This window comes from Phocoena phocoena, chromosome 20 (assembly GCF_963924675.1).
Source record: "Phocoena phocoena chromosome 20, mPhoPho1.1, whole genome shotgun sequence".
In the NCBI taxonomy this organism is placed as follows: domain Eukaryota; kingdom Metazoa; phylum Chordata; class Mammalia; order Artiodactyla; family Phocoenidae; genus Phocoena; species Phocoena phocoena.
Genome location: NC_089238.1, coordinates 44,810,594 through 44,836,219, shown reverse-complemented (window position 1 = coordinate 44,836,219; position 25,626 = coordinate 44,810,594). Strand labels below are relative to the sequence as shown.

At 39.5% G+C, this 25,626-nt stretch overlaps 2 protein-coding genes across 4 annotated transcripts in view; one reads left to right on the top strand and one right to left on the bottom strand.

The window, feature by feature from the left end:
• IST1 (IST1 factor associated with ESCRT-III) overlaps positions 1 to 12,147 on the top strand; it is a 31,189-nt gene extending 19,042 nt beyond the window's left edge. Inside the window, exons 5-11 of one of the 3 annotated variants that reach the window (XM_065898758.1) lie at positions 465 to 552; positions 5,408 to 5,491; positions 6,014 to 6,124; positions 7,349 to 7,549; positions 8,381 to 8,473; positions 9,506 to 9,554; positions 10,792 to 12,147. In XM_065898758.1, the coding sequence (XP_065754830.1) occupies positions 465 to 552; positions 5,408 to 5,491; positions 6,014 to 6,124; positions 7,349 to 7,549; positions 8,381 to 8,473; positions 9,506 to 9,554; positions 10,792 to 10,991 (826 nt within the window). In that variant the 3' untranslated portion in view covers positions 10,992 to 12,147. The remainder of the gene's footprint in view (positions 1 to 464; positions 553 to 5,407; positions 5,492 to 6,013; positions 6,125 to 7,348; positions 7,550 to 8,380; positions 8,474 to 9,505; positions 9,555 to 10,791) is intronic. The other 2 variants (XM_065898759.1, XM_065898760.1) reach the window with 2 other exon arrangements.
• Positions 12,148 to 12,755: 608 nt separating this feature from the next.
• PKD1L3 (polycystin 1 like 3, transient receptor potential channel interacting) overlaps positions 12,756 to 25,626 on the bottom strand; it is a 55,251-nt gene continuing 42,380 nt past the window's right edge. The window contains 6 exon segments of the mRNA XM_065898393.1: positions 12,756 to 12,839; positions 13,265 to 13,399; positions 15,207 to 15,308; positions 19,630 to 19,681; positions 24,583 to 24,625; positions 24,628 to 24,837. Coding sequence (XP_065754465.1) covers positions 12,756 to 12,839; positions 13,265 to 13,399; positions 15,207 to 15,308; positions 19,630 to 19,681; positions 24,583 to 24,625; positions 24,628 to 24,837 — 626 coding nt within the window.

Here is a 25,626-nt window from a genome sequence, read left to right as displayed (position 1 = left end):
ATAACTGTAATGAAGTAAGGTATTTTAATTTGAAGACCTAAGTCAAACCACCTCTGGAATTTGAGAAAGGAGTAGTAATACTGGTCTCTTCCTACACGTAGGGCGATAGCACTAAGGGACTACCACTTCACATACCCAACAACATTCTTCCTGCTATTCACTTGAAGGCTTGATCTCAATGTAGACAACTGGTGAAAAGAAAATTTGGAATCTGAAATCAAGAGGCCTAAGTTTGAGTCTTGGCTCAACCATTTTCTGACTTTGTGACCTTGGGCTTGTTACTTTGTTTGTGTTTCCCCCTCCAAAATAGGATGACAGTGATGGCTTGAAGCCTAGAGTTATTGTGAGAATCCAATGAGATTTGTGAAATTGCCTTAGAGGCTATCAAGTATGGGATACAGATGATGGGGTTTTGTTTGTTTGAAAGAATGTTAAATTTTATTTATTTATTTTACCTTAATTAGGGAGTTAGATTCTGGTCTGGCTGAATCTGTGTCTACACTGATTTGGGCTGCTCCTCGACTCCAGTCAGAAGTGGCTGAGTTGAAAATTGTGAGTACAACCAGTTTCAGTGATGCATGAAGTTTTTCCTATTAGAAAGGTTGGTAAATAAGTCACTTCTGCTTTTTTGACCACATATTTTTGTACTCTTCTCATGCTGCCTTTGAAAAAGTCTTTGTAAACTTGTTTCTTCCTCCTTTTCAGGCCTTACATCATGGAACAGAACAGTGTTTTCCAAACTTGAGTAATTTTTCTAAGGGGCAAAGTTACAAATATCCCCCAGTTTTTTCTTAAATTATTTTTATTGTAACGTTATTTAAGTATGTAAAAATAGAAGAGTTTTTATACAACTGTAAACCAGTAAAGTTAAAATAACATTAAGGGAACGGATGTTTTGCTTCATTGATTCATTCCACAAATATTTATTGAGCAGATGTTGTGAGTTGGGTGGGTACTGAGAGCACAGTGGTGAGCAAAGTTATGACACCAGCCCTACTGTTGTAGCTTAGAGTCTGGTAGAAGAGACAGAAAAATTCACTGAGAAATTGCCTGCCACATCGTGGATATGGTACTGACTGCTCAGGTACAAATTCAGTCGAGTTGTTTTCTCTTCTGTTTTCTACATCTTTGCCAGTTATTCACTAGGAGATTGTCTCAGTCTTATCTCCCAACCTATCTTATGAGATTTCCTTGTCTTCTGTATGTTTTTATTTTTTATTTTTTTATTTTTTTGCGGTACACGGGCCTCTCACTGTTGTGGCCTCTCCTGTTGCGGAGCACAGGCTCCTAACGCGCAGGCTCAGTGGCCATGGCTCACGGGCCCAGCCGCTCCGCAGTACGTGGGATCCTCCCGGACCAGGGCACAAACCCATGTCCCCTGCATCGGCAGTCGGACTCTCAACCACTGCGCCACCAGGGAAGCCCTGTTTTTATTTTTTAAGAGCTCTTTTTAAGTCTCTGAATATGTATTTTTTTAATAGTCTATTATTTTTGTTTCATGGCTACAATGTCTTCTAACTCTCTGAGAATATTATAGTCCCTTTTTAACTTTTCTTGTTTCTGTATTGTTTCCTTCTATCTATTTCTTAGATTTAAACTATTTTTATAATAGAGACTTTTCTGAAAGGTTTCATGGCCCTTGGCTGTTCATATTTAAGAGTGAGGTACTAAAAAGTGGATTGGAACCTCTTGTGTGCTTGGGTGGGCTTATTGCCAGATGCCAAATCATTGTTTGTTTGTTTGTTTGTTTCTCTTTTTTCCTTCCAGTTTCATTGAGGTGTAATTGACATACAGCACTGTATAAGATGTACAGCATAATGACTTGACTTACATACATGATGAAATGATTATCACAGTAATTTTAGTGAATCCATCACCTCATATAGATACAAAATTAAAGAAATAGAAAAATTTATTTTTGTAGTGAGAACTCTTACTATTTACTCTCAGCAGTTTTCATATATAACATACAGCAGTGTTAATTATATTTATCATGTTGTGCATTACATCTCTAGTACTTACTTACCTTACAACTGGAAATTTGTAGTACCTTTTGAGTGCCTTCATCCAATTCCCCCTTCCCTCCCACTCCCTGCCTCTGGTAACCACAAATCTGATCTCTTTTTCTATGAGTTTGTTGCATGTTTGTTTGTTTTTGAAGTGTAATTGACCTACAACATTATGTTGTTCCTGTTACACAACATAGTGATTTTTTTTTTTATACATTTCAGAATGATCACGGTAAGTCTAGTTATGATATGTCACCATACAAACACATTACTTAGTTATTGACTATATTCCCCACACTGTACCTTTCATACTTGGGACTCATTTATTTTGCAGCTGGAACTTTGTACCTCTTAATCTCCCTCACCTATTTCCTCCTCCCACCCACCTCTTGCGACCACCTGATTGTTCTCTGTATCTATAATTCTGTTTCTGTTTTTGTTTGTTCATATGTTTTATTTTCTAGATTCCACATATGAGTGAGACCATATGATATTTTTCTTTCTCTGTCTGACTTATTTCACTTAGCATAATGCCCTCTAGGTCTATCCATGTTGTTCTTGCAAATGGCAAGATTTCATTCTCTTTTATGGGTAATATTCCACTGTGTATATGTACTGCATTTTCATTCATCTATTGACGGGCACTTGGGTTGCTTCCATATCTTGGTGATTGTAAATAATGCTTCAGTGAGAATAGGTGTGCATATATATGTTTTTTCTAATTAGTGTTTTTGTTTTCTTTGGATAAATACCCAGGAGTGGAACTGCTGGATCAGATGTTAGTTCTGTTTTTAATCTTTTGAGGAATCTCCATACTGTTTTCCATAGTGGCTACACCAATTTACATTGCCACTAACAGTACACTAGTGTTCCTTTTTCTCCACATCATCACCAACACTTGTTATTTGTGGTCTTTTTTTTTATGATAGCCATTCTGACAAGTGTGAGGGGATATCTCATTGTGGTTTTGATTTGCAGTTCCTTAATTAGTGATATTGAGCATCTTTTCATGTGCCTGTTGGCCATGTGTTTGTTGTCTTTGGAAAAATGTCTGTTCAGATCTTCTGCCAGTTTTCTAATTGGATTGTATTTTGGTGTTGAGTTATACGAGTTGTTTGTATATTTTGGATATTGACCCCTTATCAGATATATTGTTTGCAAATATCTTCTCCCATTCAGTAGGTGGCCTTTTCATTTTGTTGATAGTTTCCTTCACTGTACAAAAGCTTTTTAGTTGGATGTAGTCCCATTTGTTTATTGTTGCTTTTGTTTCCCGTGCCTGAGACATACCCAAAAGAGTATTACTAAGACCAGTGTCAAAGAGTGTACTGCCTGTATTTTTTCCTAGAAGTTTTATGGTTTCAGATCTTACGTTTAAGTCTTTAATCTGTTTTGAATTTATTTTTGTGTATGTGTTGAGAGAGTAGTCCAATTTTCCCAGCGCCATTTATTGAAGAGACTATCTTTTCCCCATTGTATATTCTTGCCTCCTTTGTTGTAGAATAATTGCCCATATAACTATGGGTTCATTTTTGGGCTCTCTATTCTGTTTCATTGATTTGTCTGTTTTTATGCCAGTACCATACTGTTTTGATGACTGCAGCTTTTTTAGTATAGCTTGGAATCAGGGAGCATGATACCTCCAGCACCAACTTATTGTTAAATGATCTGACTAAGCCCTTTCTTGAGGGAACTCTAGACTGTCAGGAACTAGTTTTCTTTCCTTGGATTGGTCATTTTCCTCAGAGAGGAGTTCTGTTTTCTACCTGGAAGGTATAAGCTGGCTGCATTTTTGAGAGCACAGGGAGAAGGAAGCCAAAGGTATCATTCCTCTCTTAGAGAAGATTTACACGTAATTCTCTTGTTGCCAGTATCTCTGCTCTCTGCTGTGCATGGAGCCCACAGTTCCTTTAGTTTAACCTCCCCAGAGAGTAAGCCTCCTGTATTCTGATAGGGTAGGGAGGGTGGTTATACAGTTTTGTGGGTAGGGGAATGGGAGAGTAGAGGCAACTACTTCTACTTTTAATGTAAATCTTGTTTATAGCCTCTCTTATACTCCTCCTTTATATCAAGATTAATTCCAGACGAAACAAAGATTTACATGTTTTTTTTAAAAAAAAAGAAACCTTAAAGAAACAAAGTTAGGCATTAAAAAAAATAATCTCATAGTGGAAAAGGCATAAACATGCCACAAAACCTAAAAGCCATAAACAAAGAGTGATAATATAAGTAAAAAAGATTTCTGCATAGTATAAAGCAGAACAAAAACCATCGTTAAAAGACAAATAACAAACTTATAAGTACCCAGTACCACTGAAAGTCTACCTAACACTGAGTGCCCCCTCACTGAACTTCCAGGTATTGGGACCACTCTGGTCTAATAGCACTGTCATCTCCTGCCTGTACTAACTTCTTTTTTTTTGCGGTACGAGGGCCTCTCACTGTTATGGCCTCTCCCGTTGTGGAGCACAGGCTCCAGATGCGCAGGCTCAGCGGCCATGGCTCACGGGCCCAGCCGCTCCGCAGCATGTGAGATCTTCCCAGACCGGGGCATGAACCGGCGTCCCCTGCATCGGCAGGCGGACTCTCAACCACTGTGCCACCAGGGAAGCCCTGTAGTAACTTCTTGAACGTTTTTTCTACATCTACTTTGGCTTCCTTTAGTCTGTTCACCATTCCATCAGAACAACTAAGGGTTCTGTTCAAAACACTGATCTGATCCTGTCACTACCCCTTGCTTTAAAGTCCTTTAGTAGTTTCCTGTTGTTCTTGTGATAGAAACAAAACTAATAAAGCCTACATGGCCCTGCACTGTCTGGCTCCCATCTGCCTTTCTTCATTTCCTACCACACTCTTCCTTTGGGCCTTGCACAAGAGGCTCACTGATTTTATTTTGGCTTGAGGATTGGCCCTGTTTTTCCAGCAGAGGCCTTTGCACATGCTGTTTTCTTTTCCTGGAATGTTCTTCCTTCCCTCCATGTTTAGTCAAGTCCTGATCATCCTTTACATCTCAGTGAAGCATCACTTTATCTGACTTTTCTGATCAGGTCTGATTCTACTGTTGTAAGCAGATAGTTTAGTGTACTTTTCCTTTCCCCATCACAGCTGCATTTGTACCTTTATCTTTGTGATTATTTGAGTAATGATTGCTTTTACCCAGAGACTGTAAGATTTTATAAGAGTAGGTACAGTGTCTGTTTTTCTTCATCATTTGTAGTGTATAACATAATGCTTATAATAGAGTTTGGCACATAGTTGCAGCTCAGTGGATGGCTGGATAAACAAATAACTAAATGAATTAATATGTACCCCTTAAGGCTTTACAGATCATAGGAGGAAGCTTGAAGCCCTCTGTAGGAGTGGTTTCCATTTTTATTTACTGTTCTTTTTCTCTGTAGGTTGCTGATCAACTCTGTGCCAAGTATAGCAAGGAATATGGCAAGTTATGTAGGACCAACCAGATTGGAACTGTGAATGACCGGGTAATGAACATAATTGTTAAACGTGAAGCAATGGGTGGGGTGGGGGCAGGTTATTTTTATTGCCTACAGTGAGTCCAGTGGGTACCACTGTAATGTAGGGTTAATCTGGGATTGCACCTTTCATAGTAAGAGAGAAGAATGCTGTCTGGCAGTGCAGTCAGCTCCTTAACCCCTGTCCTACACCTCTGATTGTGAAGCTTTCCATCATCCTGTGTCATTCCTGATTTTGTACCTTATCCTTTGTGCCACTTGTGATTTATGGAGGTAGAAGTGAGGTGGGGAGAAGGGTAGATGATTTCAAATGTGGAAGGCAGCAATATCAGTCTTTGAGGCATACGTAACCAGAGAATGTGAGAGATACACGGGTTTTGTGCCTTGTGATTGAAAAAAATAATTTAACTGGATGGAGCTTCTTTTTTTCCTCTCAATTTGAAATGTGAGGAACCAAGTTTAAAATTGATACAGGTTAGGCTTAGGCTGGTTGATGCAGATGCATCTTAACCCTGGATCTTTTACTTACAGCTGATGCACAAACTGAGTGTGGAGGCCCCACCCAAAATCCTGGTGGAGAGATACCTGATTGAAATTGCCAAGAACTACAATGTGCCCTATGAGCCTGACTCTGTGGTCATGGTACGTTTAGAGTCTTTTAGAATACAAAGGAAAATGAGTCTCTCGATATCACTGTCTTTGAAAAATAACCATTTTCTTTGCAGTCAAGTTTGCATGTGGGAGTTTCAGCCTTTGTCCAGTTAATGCCTCTGGGGTAACAATAAATACGCCTGCATCTCTCAGAGTATTTAGGGATCAGATGAGATGAATGACTGAAAACACTTTGAAAAGGTACAAACTTTGATACAAATATAAAGTGGCATTATTGCTACTTTTCAGTGAAGTTCAAGGAATTGAGAGGCCCCTATGGGTAGCAAGAAAAGCCTCAAGACGCAGAACAGGTCCTGAAAACATCTTTTGTGTGCCTGCCATGTGCTCCAGAAAGCTGAGAATACAGAAAATATATAAACAAGGTCCCTGTCCTAAAGAGGCTTACAGTGAAAGAAGGGCAGATATGCAAATAGTAAATCAGCAGTTCATGTTGACCGGGTATAGTATATGTTTTGGTGTGCTGCTCAGACAACCCTCCCCCTGCCTGAAGTACACATTTCAGGACGGAAACATTCCGCCAGCTCTTTTTTTTATTTTAACTAAATTTATTTTTGGCTGCATTGGGTCTTCATTGCGGTATGTGGGCTTCTCATTGCAGTGGCTTTTCTTGTTGCGGAGCATGGGCTCTAGGTGCGTGGGCTTCAGTAGTTGTGGCACGCGGGCTTAGTTGCTTCGCGGCATGTGGGATCTTCCTGGACCAGGGCTTGAACCCGTGTCCCCTGCGCTGGCAGGCAGATTCTTAACCGCTGCGCCAGCAGGGAAGCCCCTCTCCCAGCTCTTGAGAGTATTGATGACTGGTGGCTCACGCAGCTGAGTGTCCCTCCAGCAATGGCCCTCGGAAGACAGCTTCCTTATCCAGGGTCTTTCCTGGGGGCAGCCTGTATTTGGTAACTGGTCATTGCAGGGGATTAAAGACTCTGCCCCTTTGTCCCCAGTTGGGAGCATCTGCTGTAGTCCCAGCCTAGCTCCAGAACTCCCTGGGGGAATTAGCTGACCCCTTCGTTGTGACTGCATGGCAGCCCACCTTCTTCCTTTGCCCAGCCCTGCTTCCTTCATGTCCCCACAGGTGTCTGTCCCAAGAGACCTCTCCAGTAAACTTCTGTCAACGCTAATCTCCATCTCAGAGTCAGCTTCCTGGGGAACCTAGCTAGCTGGTGACAGGCCTAATGATACGGGTTTCTCTCTTTTTCTTAGGCAGAAGCTCCTCCTGGAGTAGATACAGATCTTATTGATGTTGGATTCACAGATGATGTGAAGAAAGGGGGCCCTGGAAGAGGAGGTGGGGGCGGATTCACAGCACCAGCTGGTGGACTTGATGGAACAGTGCCAATGCCCATGCCCATGCCTATGCCATCTCCAAACACTCCTTTCTCATACCCTCTTCCAAAGGGACCAGTAAGTACACATACAAATAAATATGGATATAAATTCTAGAAGATGTTACAGAAGATGACAAGTTGGCTCTGTGAATACACTCAGGAATTGTAGGTTATCAAGAGGATTTAGCAGTAAGAATATTTGGTATTAGTTTATTGATCATATTGTGGAAAAAATAGCATTGGGATTTTGAGAAAGTCTTTTGGTTCATCTGTAGGTAATGAAGTGGGAAAATCTAGAGAGATGGTACTAGAAAAACTCCTTTTCATGTAGGTTTCTTGAACCTTTGGGACTTGTAGGTATACTAGTAGCATTTTCCAAAAGTGAATAACCAATACTTATTACCAGGTCTACCTCCTTTGTAGATAAGAAGATGAAAGTCATTGCTAGTAAGAAAGTCTGGGGACTTCCCTGGCAGTCCAGTGGTTAAGACTCCATGCTTCCACTGCATGGGGCGTGAGTTCGATCCCTGGTCAGGGGACTAAGATCCCACGTGTTGTGCAGTGCGGTCGTCTCCTCTCCCCCAAAAAAGAAAGTCTGGTAAGAAGCTTCCCTTGTAGACATTGAGGCAATTTAGTAATTTGAAGAGTAGCCTTTGGGTACAGATCTTTAAAAATCTGGATTCTTCCTGATCACATGTGGTCCTTTTAGGCACTTTTTCTTTGGGGGCTCTTGAATACATGTATTAAATATATATCTTGAATATCTATATATGTATTCAATGTGAATATATTCACATTGAGAAAATAGTTGTATACACACACATATTTATTTCTCCTTTCCTATTTACACACTTCAGAAATTGCAGATCGGGGCAATGTCTCTGATGTTGCCTTTCTCCTCTTGCAGTCGGATTTCAATGGATTGCCAATGGGAACTTATCAGGCCTTTCCCAATATTCATCCACCTCAGATACCAGCAACTCCCCCATCGTATGAATCTGTAAGTGCCTGAGCCTCCTTTATAAGCAGCAGGAGAGTGAATCCATGAAGAGAGAGCAAAATAATGGCCACAGGGAAGGCAAAGTTTTAAGCAACTAGTACTGGCATTGCTCTATGCTTTGGATTCTTGTGTTGCTTTAATATTACCCTGGAAACGGAGTGGTGGTGGTGGCATCATCGTTGGTGGCAATGCTTTGTCTGCAGTTAAGCCAGGAATCAGGAAGGAGCTGCAGATCCTGGAAAGTTGTGGTAGGGCACTTGATCAGACTTTTTTAGACTAGGCAGAGAATCATATTGAGCTGGTACAGTCTTGGTACTAGAATATAATAATTGAAATACCAGCTTTATAAATTCTCAACACTGTGTAAAGGAATAAGAACCAGATTTTTGTCTTAAACAGATAAGTGTCTAGTAAATTTCAGCCTATAGCATTAATTTTATATTTTAGTCTTAGAGCTTGCTGTTATTGCTAATATGGTAATGATGCCTCGAACTGTAGGTGGTTGTACCGGTTTTGGTTCAGAATTAGATGACTTTTCTGCCAGCCTTGTTTGCTCATCTAGGGAGATCGCCCTGTTCCTGAGCTTGCTTAGTGTTCTTTCCTTTGGTTTTTACATTGGGCCTGAATTTTTATGTTTTGGTTTTGCATGCATTGAAGCATTGCCCACAGCTGTTTCTAGGAACGAGGTAGAAGATCTTCGTTAGTATTTGAGGACTTGGTTCTTGGAGATGAATGCGGTGGTTTAGAATGCTTTCTCTCTGCCTGGAAGGTGAAGGTAACAGATTAAAGAGAGATGTTACGGTGTGGTAAGAACTTTCTTTTCCTCTGCTTGGCAGTTATGAGTTCAACATAGTATCTGTCTGGTTGGAAGAAAATCAGGAAAGGAGTATAGGGGGCGGAGGGGCAGTTTCTTTGGAGCAGTTTGTTGCTTTTGCTGAGCAGCTTAGCTTTTGCAACACACACGGGCTTATACCATTACTTTCACCAGTGATGCCATTGCTTTCTCCTCTGGTCATGATCTTTGTGTTTCAGGTTGATGACATTAATGCTGATAAGAATGTCTCTTCTGCACAGATCATTGGTGAGTCAGAAACCCTCGAGAGTTTCTCAGTACTGAACCCTTTGCTGTTTTCTCATCTCTGTTCCTCCCTCAGATTGTTTTTATGCTTGTGGCATTCTACCTACATGCCACGTTCTCTCCCCAAATGCAGTATGGTGGAAATGGAACTCAGGATTTCCCACTTCCAAAAAGAAAAGATCTTTCATGGCTCCAAAGAATCTCCCAAGTTCCCTGTTTCTGTTAGTGATATCATTATTCTTTTTCACCTTGCAGTTTTCAGTCATCCTCAAGTTCGGTATGTTCCTGCTGCTTCCATTTCCACTGTGCCTGGAAATACCAAAATTTTTTTAAAATTTGGGCATTAAAGAGGGGGAAACAGACATAAATCATAAGTGTATAGCTCAGTGACTTTACAGAAAGCAAGCATGCTCATGTAGCCATTCACTGAAGAATTAAAACACTACCAGCACTTCAGAAACCCAGAGGGGAATATTTTTTAAAATTGGGACAGCTTCATTGAGGTATATTTTACATACATAAAATACCCTGAAGTGTATATTGTGATGAGTTTTGATGTGTCTCCACACATACATTATGTAACCACCACCTCAGTAAAGATACAAAACATTTCTATCACCCCAGAAAGTTACCTTGTGTTCCTTTCTAGTTAGTTCCATCCCAGAGGCAAGCACTGTTCTTATTTCCTAAAACTATGGTTTAGGTTGCCTGTTCTAGGACTTAGATACAAATGGAAACATACAGTAGGTAGAGAGGGGGATGATTTTAACTTGTAAGATACAAAATGGAAGACTAGAAATACAGATCACATTCTATTACATTAAATGGTATGGATGTTAACATTCCATATAAAATTTTTTTCCCATAAGCCTTAAAGAGTAGCTCATCCCAATAGAATTCTAGTACCATTTCTTGGACTTTCTTATTATGGGAGTAGACCTTTGTGAAAGGGGACAGTCCATTGAAATGAATGCTGTGTACCTAAGCCCCATGCACCACACTTTGACTTTCCCTTAAACTTTTTTCTCACTGTAGGAAAGTAAAACATATTCAACCATAATTAGAAAACGTAGCTGTTAATTGTCCTGAAAATTTTTATTGACCTTTAGAATTACTTTTTTAAAAACGTTTTCTCCAGTATTTTGATTATTTTATTGTTTCTGCCAGGGGGGATTGTGGGGTTTGAGGATCTGAGCCACTGGCATTTTTAACACTGTGCTCCTTCCTGTGATTTAATTAGGTCCTGGACCCAAGCCAGAAGCTTCTGCAAAGCCCCCTTCCAGACCCGTGGATACCTATGACAACTTTGTACTGCCAGAATTGCCATCTGTGCCAGACACACTACCAACTGCATCTGCTGGTGCCAACACCTCAGCCTCTGAAGACATTGACTTCGATGATCTTTCCCGGAGATTTGAAGAGCTGAAAAAGAAAACATAGGCTTCCTAAACCAGGCAAGGTCCAAGTTCTGGGAATTGAGACTGAGCAGTTTCTCCTTGTAACAAAGAATCTCCATGAAATTCTGCTTCATCTGTTAACCATCACTGAGTACACTCTTCCTCTGGGCTCTCTTCCTGCTCTGACACACTCTGCTGCTTTCCGGTTCTCCACTGCTCCTGAGAGACTAACAACTGGAGATTGTGAGGTTGGAGCAGCTGGCTCCTGGCAGCCTTGCTTGTCTATTTCCTGTCAGTGTGATCCCATTTCTCTCCTTCCTGTCCCACCATCTCTCCACAGGGGAGTGAGAAGGGGAGAGCTGTCAAAGATGGCCGGATGGTGGAGGAGAGTACTTCATGAAGTGTCTCAGCTCTGTGCTGAGGTTCTAGACTTAGAAACAAAGCCCTCCGTACAGAGGGATTGGTGGTGAGTGAGATTCAAGGCCAAGTTGTCTATTTTCTCGCTCTAATATGAATGGGAGAGAGAAAATGGCTCAGGAAGCCATTGTAACGGTTCTTAGAAGCTGGGTCTTCTCATTGACATACACACTACTCCTTGCTGCAGGGCACTGTTCCACCTGGATCCAGTTGCAAACTTTGGAAAGTTGAAGGCCTCTCTTAGTTCTACTGGATTCTCAGGGAGCCCTCTGTGGCCTTTTGCTTTATTTTGAGTGCTGTGTTTCCCTTTTAATAGAGGGCAGCACTGTATATAAATTCCTGTTTTCCCTGTGGCATGTTCTGTTGGATTGCATTGCTGGCCACATACTGGGCAAAAGTCACCATTCAAGGCTAAGGTGGGCTTCCAGTAGCCTTAATAGAAATATTCAAGTCTCTTGAGTAGTGAGCTGGAAAGCCTACAGGTGAAGAGGGGTTCCTGTTTTCATTTGAAAACGTTATGATCAAGAGAACCTTTAAAAACTGATCTCAGATAAATTTTTGGTGCCCATGTGGCTGTAGGTGTTTTGCTCCTTCCCTTGACGGATGAGACTCTGTTTTGCCCCCTAGCTAAGGCCATCCTTCCCCACAAGGATGGATTTGGGATCGGAAGATACGACTTCGGCTTCTGTGTGGTGTATCTGTACACACTTGTTTCAAGCAACTTTAATGTTTTTGATTGATTTGTATGTCATGGCTCAGTAGCTGCTAATAAAGTTAAAAATTCTGTGCCCCGCTTTCTCCATTGTTTTGGTCAAATGACGAGGGTCAAGATTTTAGTGGAGAGTATTTAAGCAAGTGACACATACTGGGCACAAGCCAGACCTTATTGGCTCCCTGGGTAGGATGCCTGGGGAGTAAGGGGCCCATTTCGATCTCAGTATTTAAGGCCAGATTGTTACCTATGAGTTGGCTTGGTTACTTCTCTGTGACAGGGCTCCCCCTTAGCCAAATCTCATGCTTGTATCTTTAATTAAAGTTGCAGTGAGCTTACTTCTGACTCATATTTCCCATAGTCATCCTGGAACATGAATGATGTTACTTGGTGTTTGTTTGGCAGCAGAGCTGGCTTATCCTGCACCACTCTTGCAGTGTTAATCCTCTGATAGTGCCAAGTTCCATAAACGTAAGAATCTGCAGCCAAGGGGATTCTGATTCTCTTCACTGACGAACAAAATTAACCAAGTATATTATAAACATCTATAATTTTCTAAAGTACACCGTGCAAATACCAGTATTAATATACTAAGAAGTAATAAGCCAAGCGAAGAGGTAACAGGATTAATCTTTTGAAACTTCAATTGTCAGTGGCCATTGCTGTACAGCTGTTTGCTTACTTACATGTGTTCTGGTGTTGCTGTATTCCTAACAAACTTGAGAGCTTCAGTAGCAGCATATCCATCAGTGCAGCTTCTTTCTGAGTCTGTTGGAAGACAAAAAGAGAAAAGCAAGGAAATCGAAATTGCTGCTAGTGGTGGAGGAAAAAAAGTACCAAAGATATATATATATTTTTTTTTCAAAGATATATTTTTTAAAAAGTAGATATAAAGTGTAAAGATACTGTTTCCTTTAATGGTTTACTGTCAGGCCTTGGAGTGTTTCTGCTACTTAACAGTGGAGGGCCAGCTATTTATAGGACAGTGGATGTAGAACATAGTGTACTTTTGGTAAATTGGGTTTCCTAGGAAAATGGTTGCCAGAGCTGTGGAGACTAATAAAGGGAGTATGCTGATACTGTGCATTATGTCAGTCTGTAATCTTAAGAGCAGCTACAATTGAGCTTTTCCAGTGATAAAATCATGATAGGGTTTATATTTCAGTTACTGAGTCAGAGTTACTTACCTTAAAGGACTGACTTTCTTTACCAAAGGTCATTAAAATGGCAGAAACAAAAAGGTTAATGATCACAAATACCATCAAAATGGCACTGGTTAGGAGAATAAGAAAGGAGCTCAGGACTGGGTTTAAAGCAATAACCTGAAAAGACAATAGGACACTTCGAGTTTAAACACTGAGAGTTTAATATCTACTTTAAAAATGTAAGATATATGCTGACATTTGGGATATATTCACGTAAGGAAACACTTATGTCTGGTGGAAACTAGAAAAGCAAAAATATTAAAAAGGAAAATACTTTTGAGTGGACAGAAAAGCAAGAGTGACTGACTCTAAGAGTGTAAATAATTGTGCCTTCAGGGCTTTCACAAGAAGAAAACAGGTGAGTTGTAATGGAATTATAAGTGACTCAAAGCCCTTGTGAGTTGTTGGCAATTCTGGAAAATATTTCTAAACATGGAAGCTTCAAGGAATAGCAAAAGTGTGTTGAAAAAATACATAGATAACCAGCAGTGATAATGAAAACGGTCTCTGCCGTTCCAAGCACTTTCTACTCTGAACATAGGAGCATTTCAATACAGTTTAAAAGGATAGCCATAGAAAACTGGCTTTTAATGCTTTTTCTAGATTTTTAAAAATCGTTATCTTTAAGAGTATAATTACTGAGTTTTGCCATTCTTGCCTTTTCAGTACAAAGAGATCTTTCTCAAATGTAGGGCTTACTAGAATGGTTTCCAGTAAAATTTGGTTTCCAAATTCTTTAATTTAGGTGTTCCTTTTAAAAATGATTATTTTCCTTTGGTATTGGCTCATTCATTATTGCCACTGGGCACTGTTTTAAAAAAAAACAGCCAACAACTTAGAGGATGAATACTTGCAATAAATACTATTGTGATGGAAATCTCTGTGACAGAGATATTATAATGGCTGCCAGCTTATATCTACTTATTTTAAAAGAGCTTAATCATAACTCCAGGTAAACCAAATAGTTTGGGCAAACACTGAGTTTGTGATGCAAGACTATTCCCAGTAAGTATACTCCATTTTCCCTTTTAAGTCAAAAAGTAGGTGTCAGCAAAAGTTTATTATGATTGTTCCTTCTTTAAGAGCTTTAGTATATAAAGTGTTCCAGGGGTGAGGACTTCATTCCCTAGTGATTGGGGCTGGAACCACAACAAAACAGTCCACCCAAAATACCAGTTATGTTAATCTTTCTTAGATTTTAGGAAGGTGGTGGTAACTTTCCACGTTAGAAACGATGTTAATTTACCCATTTTAATTAGTAACCTTTGATTTCTAGAGTATCAGTAACCTTTGATTTCTAGAGTATCAGAATGATGAGCTTTGATGAAAATCTTGCCAGTTTCACTAATTTGAATTGCAGTTTTTTTCTTATCAAATCTATATGTGCTAGTGTTTGGGACCCAAAACCTCACCTGGGTTTCCTACTTTATTTTTTATGTTGAGTAGAAAGGGATTTGTGTAGGTAGTTCCTGGGAGAAAATAACAGCCTCTCTGAAATTAGTATTTATAGACAGAAACAACTGCAGTTCTTTCTGGACTTGTACCTCCCTAATTTTTCTTTTTTAAGTCACTTCCAATTGTACCCTTCAAAGGGCCGTTGAGAAAGCAGCAGCAATCATGTTAATCTGGCCAGGTGTGAGAACACAAGTTCAGGCCCAGTGTCTTTGGCTGTAAGATTAAGGATAGAAGAAGTGAGAAAGGTGGGACTATGTGCTTAGGAAAGGAAGGATTTCTGAAGGTAACAGCCACTCAAAAGCTATACAGTATCTGTAGGTAATACCATAAAATAACGGCAAAGGAACTGTTTCTCCCTTTTCCAGTATGCAGTGGTACAGTAGGGGCTGCTTTTATAAGCAATTCTCCCCTTGTTTGATATATTAAACCAAATAGAATTCTGCAGGGAAACCAGGAATAGGGTTTTTACCTCCTTGTGATGAGAGATTCCCATCAGGAGACCAACAACAGTCACTGCTGAACTGAGACAAGTTCGGTAGTCAGAGATGCTCCATCCAAACAGCAGGTTAAACTGAAAAAGAGAGAACTGTCAGATGGGGGTGGAGAGTAGTAGAGGGGGCTGCACTTCTTTGGGTCCTGAGGTGCTTGATAATGGTGAGGTCAAGGTAGAACCAATGGAATAGAAATTAAAGAAGTTCCTTAGTGGCCATTCAAATTGCTATGCCTAAAAACTACATAGAATTCTTCTGTAATTACAGTGTTTTCATATAAATCTGACTTCCATATAGTTCATCCTGTGAACTAAATGTTATCCCCATTTTAGAGATCAAACAAATGTCTTGAGTTTATCATACTGCTAGTTAACTGTGGGCCTACACAACTAAAACCAGCTCCACTGTCTTCTCCAAAACTCATTGCCAACTTGAACTGATGGTTTTCCATTTAGTGACCTTTTCTAAGGGAAGCAATGTGATTCCAAGACTACAGCACTTAGGAAAAGACAGACACTAGATGCAGCAAAAGCAGTTCTAAAAGGGAAGTTCATAGCAATAAATGCTTACATTAATAAAAATCTCAAATAAAAAACCTAGCTTTACTGCTCAAGGAACTAATAACTGAGCCTAAAGTTACAAGAAGAAATGAAGTAATAAAGATTAGGGCAGAAACAGCGACTAGAAAGACAACAGAAAAAAAAGTTAGCTTTTTTGAACAACAAAAATGACAAGCCTTTAGCTAGACTAACCAAGAAAAGAGAAAGGATTCTAATAAATAAAATTACATAAACAAAAGAGGAGACATTACAACTGATATCACAAAAATACAAAGGATCATAAGAGACTACTAGGAATAATTACACACCAACAAACTGGATAACCTAGAAAAAAATGGATAAATTGCTAGAAACATACAACTGAATAATGAATAAACAGAAAACCTGAACATATGAAAGTAAGGAGACTGAAGCAGTAATCAAAAACCTCTCAACAAAGAAAAGCCCAGGACCAGATGGCTTCATGGGTGAATTCTATCAAACATTTAAACTTTTAAATTCTCGGACTTCCCTGGTGGTCCAGTGGTTAGGACTCTATTTCCACTGTAGGGGGTTGTGGGTTCGATCCCTGGTCAGGAAACTAAGATCCCATGTAAGTCAATAAATGTGATACACCATATTAAAAGAATGAAGGATTAAAAACATCTCCATTGTACATATATACAGTGGAATATTACTCAGCCATAAAACGAAACGAAATTGAGTTATTTGTAGTGAGGTGGATGGACCTAGAGTCTGTCATACAGAGTGAAGTAAGTCAGAAAGAAAAACAAATACCGTATGCTAACACATATATATGGAATCTAAGAAAAAAAAATGGTCATGAAGAACCTGGGGTAAAATGGGAATAAAGACACAGACCTACTAGAGAATGGACTTGATATGGGGAGGGGGAAGGGTAAGCTGTGACAAAGTGAGAGAGTGGCATGGACATGTATACACTACCAAACATAAAATAGATAGCTAGTGGGAAGCAGCCGCATAGCACAGAAGATCAGCTTGGTGCTTTGTGACCACCTAGAGGAGTGGGATAGGGAGGGTGGGAGGGAGATGCAAGAGGGAAGAGATATGGGGACATATGTATATGTATAACTGATTCACTTTGTTATAAAGCAGAAACTAACACACCATTGTAAAGCAATTATACTCCAATAAAGATGTTAAAAAAAACAAAGACATGATCTCAACAGATGCAGAAAGAGCATTCAACAAAATTTAACCTTTAATGACAAAAACTCTCAACAAATTAGGCAAGAAGGAATGTACTTCAACATAATAAAGGCCATATATGTCAAGCTCACAGCTAACATCATACACAATTGTGAAAAGCTAAAAGCTCTTCCTTTAAGATAAGGAACAAGACAAGGATGCCAACTCTCACCACATCTATTCAACACAGTACTGGAAGTCCTAGCCAGAGAAGTTAGGTAAGAAAAATAAAAGGCATCCAAATAAGAAAGGAGGAAGTAAAACTGTCTTTGCAGATGACATGGTCTTATATATAGAAACCCTAAAGACTCCACCAAAAACCTGTTAAAAAAAATGAATTCAGTAACGCTACAGAATAAAAAATCAAAATACAAAAATCAGTTGCATTTTGTTACACTAACAACTAGCTGAAAAAGGAATTTAAAAAAGTCTCATTTACAATAACATCAAAAAGAATAATACACTTGGGAATAAATTTAACCGAGGTGAAAAATCTGTTCAATGAAAACTATAAGAGATTGATGAAAGATATGAAAAAGACAAAAGTAAATGGGAAGATTTCCCACATTCATGGATTGGAAGAGTTAATATTGTTAAAATGTCCATACTACACAAAGTGATCTACAGATTCAATGCAATCTCTATCAAAATTCCAGTGGCATTTTCCCCAGAAATAGAGAAAATCCTAAAATTTGTATGGAACCACAAAAATACCACGAATAGCCAAAATAATCTTGAGAAAGATGAACGAAGCTGGAAGCATCACACTTCTGATTTCAAACTATATTGCAAAACTATAGTAATCAAAATACTATGATATTGGGATAAAAACAGATACATAGAACAATGGAACTGAATAGAGAACCCAGAATTAAACCCACACCCATAGATTCGGCCAACTAATCTATGACAAGGGTGCCAAGAATACACAATGGGGCTAGTCTCTTCAACAAATAATGCTAGGAAAACTGGATTTCCACATGCAAAAGAATGCAGTTGGACACTTTTATTTTGCCATATTCAAAAAATCAACTCCAAATGGATTAACAACTTAAACCTTAGACCTGAAACTGCAAAATTCCTATGAGAAAATAGAAGAAGCTTCTTGACACTGGTCTTGGCAGTTTTTTGGATATGACGCTAAATGCACAGGCAACAAAAGCTACAAGTGGGACTACCTCAAACTAAAAAGTTTCTGCGCAGCAAAGGAAACAATAAACAAAAGGCAGCCTATGAAGTGGGAGAAAATATTTGCGAACTATATATCTGATAAGGGGTTAAAATCCAAAATCCAAAAAGAACTCATACAACTCAATACCAAAAAAAAAACATCCTGATTAAAAAATGGGCAAAGGACCTGAATACACATTTTTCTAAAGAAATACAAATGACCAACAGGTATATGTAAAAATCACTAATCATCAAGGAAATAACAAACCGAAACTGCAATGTGATATCACCTCACGACTGTTAGGATGGCTGTTATCAAGAAGACAAGAAATAACAAATGTTGGTGAGGGTTTGGAGAAAGGAGCCCTGTTGGTGGGAATGTAAGTTGGTATAGCCATTATGGAAAACAGCATGGAGGTTCCTCAAAAAATTAAAAATAGAGCTACTAGATGATCCAGTAATCCTACTACTGGCTATATATTGAAAGGAAATGAAATCAGCATCTTGAAGAGCCATCTGCACTCCCATGTTCATAGCAGGATTATTCACGAAAGTGAAGATATGAAATAAGCCAAACAAAGAAACATGTATGATCTCTTATAAGTGCAATTTTTAAAAGTCGAACTTACAGAACCAGAGGGTAGAATGGTCGTTACCAGGGGCTGGGGTGGGGAGGGGGATGGGTGGATGTCAGTCAGAGTATACAAACTTTCAGTTTTAAAATCAATAAGTCCTGGAGATCTAATATATAGCATTATTATAGTTTATAGTTAATAGTAATATATTGTATACTTGAAATTTGCTTAGAGAATAAGAGTTCTTATCACACTAAAAACAAAACATGTAACCGTGTGAGGTGATGGATATGTTAATTAGTTTGATTGTGGTAAACATTTCACAATGTATTCATATATCGAAACATCACATTGTACCTTAAATATATACAATTTTAATTTCTCCATTGTACCTCAATAAAGCTGGGGAGAAAAGAGAACCTAAAAACTATTACTTAACAAAAAAATTCAGCAAGCTGGCTGGGTACTAAATATAATAAAATCAATAGCCTTCATATATTCAAACAATATTTACTTAGAAACTATAGTGAAATAAAATCTCATTCACAATAGACCACAAAAGATAAGCCTAACAAGAGATGTGCAAGAATTATATGAAGAGAATTTAATATTACTGAGGGATACAAATGCAGATGAGAATAGAAAAAGCATACCACACTCCCAGATAGAACATCATAAGCTACCAATTCCCTAAATTAATTTTTATAAATCCTTATTTTGTTTCTGTATAAATATCTAAATCTCTACAACTGAACGAGCTCTTAATACGTAAAAAGCTCCCATTTATCAAAACAAGCAAACAAAACCAAGCAGCCCAATGAAAAATGGGCAAAAATTATAGAATGACATTGATTCATTCTTTTGATCAGTATGTATTGAGTGCTCACATACACCAGGTCCTCTTCTAGGTGCTGGGAACACAGCAGTGGACAAGAGTCCCTGTCCACAGAGCATTCACATTTGAGGAGGGTGGGAGACAGGCAATAACCAAACAATATTCAGGTAATAGTTGTGCTATGAAGAAAACTGAGCCACGGAGCAACTAAGCCCGCGTGCTACAACTACTGAAGCCTGCGCGCCTAGAGCCCGTGCTCTGGCAACAAGAGAAGCCACCGCAGTGAGAAGCCCGCGCACCACAACGAAGAAGAGTTGCCCCCACTCACCGCAACTAGGGAAAGCCCACGCACAGCAACAAAGACCCAACGCAGCCAAAAAGAATGAATAAATAAAAAATTAATTAAAAAAACTGAGTAGGAAGAGGGGATAGAGAGTGTTCTGTGAGGAGGGAGCAGTGCTATTTATTTACAGGATGATTAGAGGTTTCTCAGAGGAGGTGGCTTATGAGAAAGACCCTAATAAAGTTTGGAGCTCCCAATGCAAACATCAGTCAGGGCAACAGCAAGTTCCAAGGCAAGAGCGTGTGCATCGTGTTTAAGGAGAGCACAGAAGCTTGTGTGGCTGAATTAGAGTGAATGAGGGTCAGAATGAGGGTAGGAGAAGTAACAGATGTAGCTACAGCTCTGGACAGGGAAGGCCCTAGAGTAAACTTTAGAAAGGGTTTGGGCTTTTAAGTATGATGAAATCCATTCGGAGGTTTTGAACAGGGACAAAACACATTTATGTTGTAAAAAAAAAAAATAATATGGGGAAGATGGAATGAAGACGGGCAAGAGCAGAGGCAAGTTTTGTCCATATGAGAGGTGAAAAATGGTTCCTTAGTTTAAACTTGTATTTTCTCATGAGTGCAGTTGCAAACCTTTTGTATATTTCAGAGTTACCTGTATTGTATGAAAACACCAATGTTCACTGAACTGTTGGCGATGTGGGCAGATCTAATACATTTCTCGTGGGAACATTAATTGGTACAATTGAGGAGAACAATTTGGCAATATCTTTCTAAATGAAAAATGGATATACATTTTTAGCAAGTCTTTTCAAGGTACTTATCTTACAGATATATTTGCACATGAGTGAAATTACATATGTAAAAGGGTATAAATGGTAGTATTATTGTTAACAGTATAAGAGTGGAAACAATCTAAATGTCTATTAAAAGGGAACTGGTCATAAAACTTATGGTACATCACGCAATGGCATACTATATAGTAAATGAGTAAAACATAAAAAGGGACAGCTTTATATATGCTGATGGAACAATCTCCAGGCAAATTGAGGGGAAAAGGCAAAAAGGCATGACAATGTTTATAGTATGCTGCTATTTATCATCAAATGTATTTGCAAATGTATAGATTACCTCTCAAAGAACTTACAAGTATACCTTGGAGATACTGTGGGTTCGGTTCTAGACCACTGCAATAAAGCAAGTCACATGAATTTTTTGGTTTCCCAGTGCATATAAAAGTTATGTTTAGGGAATTCCTTGGCTATCCAGTGGTTAGGACTCGGCGCTTTCACTGCTGGGGCCCGGGTTCAATCCCTGGTTGGGTAAGATTGTACAGGCCGTGCGGTGTGGCCAAAAAAAAAAAAGTTATGTTTACACTGTATTATAGTCTATTAAGTGTATAATACCATTATGTCTAAACAATGTACATACACCTAAATTAAAAATACTTTGCTAAAAAATGCTAATCATCACCTGAGCCTTCTTTTAGCAATAGTAACATCCAAGATCACTGATCACAAGTCACCCTAACAAATATAATAATGCAAAAGTTTGAAATATTTCGAGAGTTACCAAAATGCGACACAGAGACACGAAGTGAGCAAATGCTGTTGGAGAAGTGGCGCCAATGAATTTGCTCGACACAGGGCTGCCACATCTTCAATTTGTTGAAGAAAACATGCAGTATCTGCGAAGTGCAGTAAAGTGAAATGCAGTAAAGTGAGGTGTGTCTGTATAATCAATTGGGAATGTAGTTGCCTCTGGGAAAGAGAGAAGGGGGATCGGGATAAAGGAGAGTTGCACAATATACATCACGGTACATATGGATTTTCTACATATTTATGTTTTAATTATGAAAAATGTTTTAACATGAAAGAAAAAGATTATGTTACAAAATTGGCAGGGAGAGGTTTGCAGTAGGTTATTAAAGGACCTAGGGTCCTGCAGAAGATAAAAGAGAAAGGTAAAGGGTGACTTAACCTTCAAAGATGGCCTTACTTTATATTTCTTAAAACTTCAAAGATGGCCTTACTTTATATTTCTTAAAAACTGTGCAATTGTAGAATTGTGATTAGTGTTTTTTCACCTCAGAAGAAAGTCAAAAGAGATAAAGTTTAAATTGCTGCAAGAGGAATTTTAATTAAATCCTACAAAAAAAATTCTTCCCTAAATGTGTTTCAACATTGGACTAGGCTATTTAGGAAAGTTCTGCTTTTATAGGATACAGATTTATTTACAGGATACAGATTATCTGCCATGAATGGTTTGGGCTTCAATATTCCTGAAAACAAGTGGACTAATGGGACTGGGCTACCTCAATTCTGAAAGCGAAAATTTTTTAGCAGTTGAAGAGTTAAAAAATGTTAGCTAGAATTTTTACTGCTGTTTACCCCATATCTACTTAATTCTATTTCATTATCTACATCTACAGATTGCTGTTGCTCTTCCTTAGTATGTCCAGGTAACTCATGTAAACTCTGTGGTTCTAGTACAACCAGAGCTCCAACTGCCCCAGTTAATAACAATAGCTAACACCCATCGACTGAACAGTATGTGCCCGACACTGTTCTAAGCACTTAGATCTACTAAGGTTTTAATCTTCACATCTGTCTTACAGGGTAGGTCCTAAGATTATCCCCATTGTACAGATGGGGAAACTGGGGCACCGGAGGTTGAGTAATTTACCCAAGAACACACTGCTGGTAAGTGGAGAGCAAGGATGTGAACCTGGGCAGTCTGGGCAGCCTTCTGAGTCTGCGCCTTTGGACCACAACACTATACTGTAAAGCAAAGGAGTCTAAGAGGAGAACATGCCTACTGTGATGGCACTAGCCTTAGCCACCCAGGGTCTGATTCACTTTTTATTAAAGTCAGTATAGACAGTTACTGACTGCAAACAGAATATGCCCTCAACCTAGAACTGTCACCGTTTAAAACTAGAAAGAATCAACACGCAATGTACAGAAGTTGCCATCTGTTAAAACTCTTAAATGCAACAAGTACATGTTTAAGAAAAGATTATACAGATGTAGAAAACAAACTTATGCTTACCAAGGGGGAAAGTGGGGGAAGGATAAATTGGAAGATTGGGATTGTATATACACACTATTATATATAAAATAGATAACTAATAAGAACCTGCTATATAGCACGGGGAACTCAATACTCTGTAATGACCTTTATGGGAATAGATTCTAAAAAAGAGTAGATATATGTATAACTGATTCACTTTGCTGTACAGCAGAAACACAACATTGTAAATCAACTATACTCCAATAAAAATTAATTTTAAAAAAAGGACTATACATGTTTGCTGAGATGAACATATCATTCCGATTTTTTTCAGGAACCTAGGAGATGTTCCAAATCCCAACAGAAAGCCACCAATCCTGAGATTAATGAATGTAACAATTTCCAGAATACAGCTTAATAAAATATAAAGTTATAATATGGCAAGGTGTTAGTAACTGGTGAAAGATACTGAACAAGAAGCATTCATACTGGGACTTCCCTGGTGGGTGAGTGGTTAAGAATCCACCTTCCAATGCAAGGGATGTGGGTTCAATCCCTGGTCAGGGAACAGAGATCCCACATGCCGTGGGGCAACTAAGCCCGAGCGTGGCAACTACTGAGCCCGCGTGCCACAGCTAGAGAGCCTGTGGACGCAACTACTGAGCCCACGTGCTCTGGAGCCCATGCGCCACACCTAGAGAGAAGCCTGCGCTTCGCAATGAAGAGCCCGTGCACTGCAATGAAAAGATTCTGCGTGCTGCAACTAAGACCCGATGCAGCCAAATGAAAAAAATAAAAAATTATCTAAAAAAAAACAAGCATTCATACTACTCTTTTTTTCTTTTTTTTTGACTGCGTTTGGGTCTTCGTTGCTGCGCGTGGGCTTTCTTTAGCTGTGGTGAGCGGAGGCTACTCTTCATAGCGGTGCATGGGCTTCTCATTGCAGTGGCTTCTCTTGTTGTGAAGCACAGGCTCTAGGCGCACAGGCTTCAGTAGTTGTGGCACGTGGGCTCAGTAGTTGTGGCTCGCAGGCTCTAGAGCACAGGCTCAGTAGTTGTGGCGCATGGGCTTAGTTGCTCCGCGGCATGTGGGATCTTCCCGGACCAGGGCTTGAACCTGTGTCCCCTGCATTGGCAGGCGGATTCTCAACAACTGTGCCACCAGGGAAGTCCCCATACTAACTCCTCTTGATGGTGAGGTTCTTTGAGGGTACAAACCATATAATGTCCACCATTTTATTAGCTCCTAGGACAGTTCCCAGCATACTAGGTGTTCACTACATATTCGTGGAACTGAACTGGATAACCAAGAAAAGTTACACAGGCTTGGGAATGACTGCACGTCAGGCAATATATCAAAATATCTGGTGTGGAGATCTTTCTGGTTACACTGTTTTCGTGGTTCTGTGCTTATAGAACTTCTCAGCTACATGTGGTTCCCTCCTTCACAAGGAGGCAACCAGTCCCAGGGATCACTCCAGTTACTTTTCACGTTGTCAGTGAATAAAGTCTCAATTTTGTTTATCAGCCTCTTGTGAAACTCATCAGTGGCAATCAGCCTTCATGGGCCTGATCAGCCTTGGGTGAACAGACATAAACCTGAACCTGCTTAGATGGGGCCCTGGGAGTGGACCTTTGGGTGCCCACAGAGGTGCAGTCATTTTGAAAAAGCCAGCTGACCTTTCTCCAGTGTTCTAATGGGTTACTGCAGGGGTGTTTGGAAAACCAACTGCACCCCACATTTGCAGGGCTGGGCCCCAGGACTGTGTTCTTACCTCTGTAATCCCTGTACAGGTTAGGAAGGACGGTGCTACTGGCCCAGGGGTAGGAATGCTTAAGAAGTTTGATCTCTGAGAAGCGGTAAGGAAAGCTCTTGTGGATAGCTTGACGGAGGTAAAATCTGTTGGAGTTGTGTGCTGAGTAGACTGCAGTCATCAACAGGATAAGGAAGAGTATTTGTACTAGTTTTCTTAGAAGAGAAAATCACAGGCGAGTAGTTAGCTTAGAAATCCTCTATGTTTTTCATTTTTTTTCCTAAGCTGACCGACTTTTACAGGTCAAAAACAGTCAAAAGTTGGCAATTTGATATGGTTCAACCTAATAATTGTAAACAGATAAGCAAAAGCATTTAGCTCTTAGCGATATCTATATAGATATCTATAGATATCTACATATATCCTTCCCAGAATTATTCTGCCACTGATCAGAAATTTTACTTAAAAATAAGATACACACAAGTGTTGTATTTTAGTTCTTAGGTCTAAATGTCCTCCCAGACCACTCCTTTCATCTCCTCCCCTTCCCCTCCCCAGTTATCTATAGATTGTCTGTGTTCACAAGAAGAGAAGGCATGATAAAAACAGGATTTGTCTTCTTTGGTCCAGAGAGTCCAATAACCCAAACACTAGACGTGTTGAACCAGTTACCTTGCACTTACAGGACAGCAATTTTTTTTTTTTGGCCATGCTGAGTGACATGTGGGATCTTAGTTCCCCCATCAGGGATCGAACCCGTCCCCCCTGCCGTGGAAGCGGGGAACCCGTGCCCCCTGCCTAACCACTGGACCACCAGGGAATTCCCAGGACATCTGTTTTTCAAAGCATATTCATTTTCCCTCCACCATGCGATGTAGATCAAGTTTCATTATTACATTCTGCAGGTAGAGAAAGTGACTTACTGAAACACACAATTAGATCTCAAGATTCCAAGTTCAGGAGTCCTTCCATTCACCTTACAGCCTTGCTTAAGGG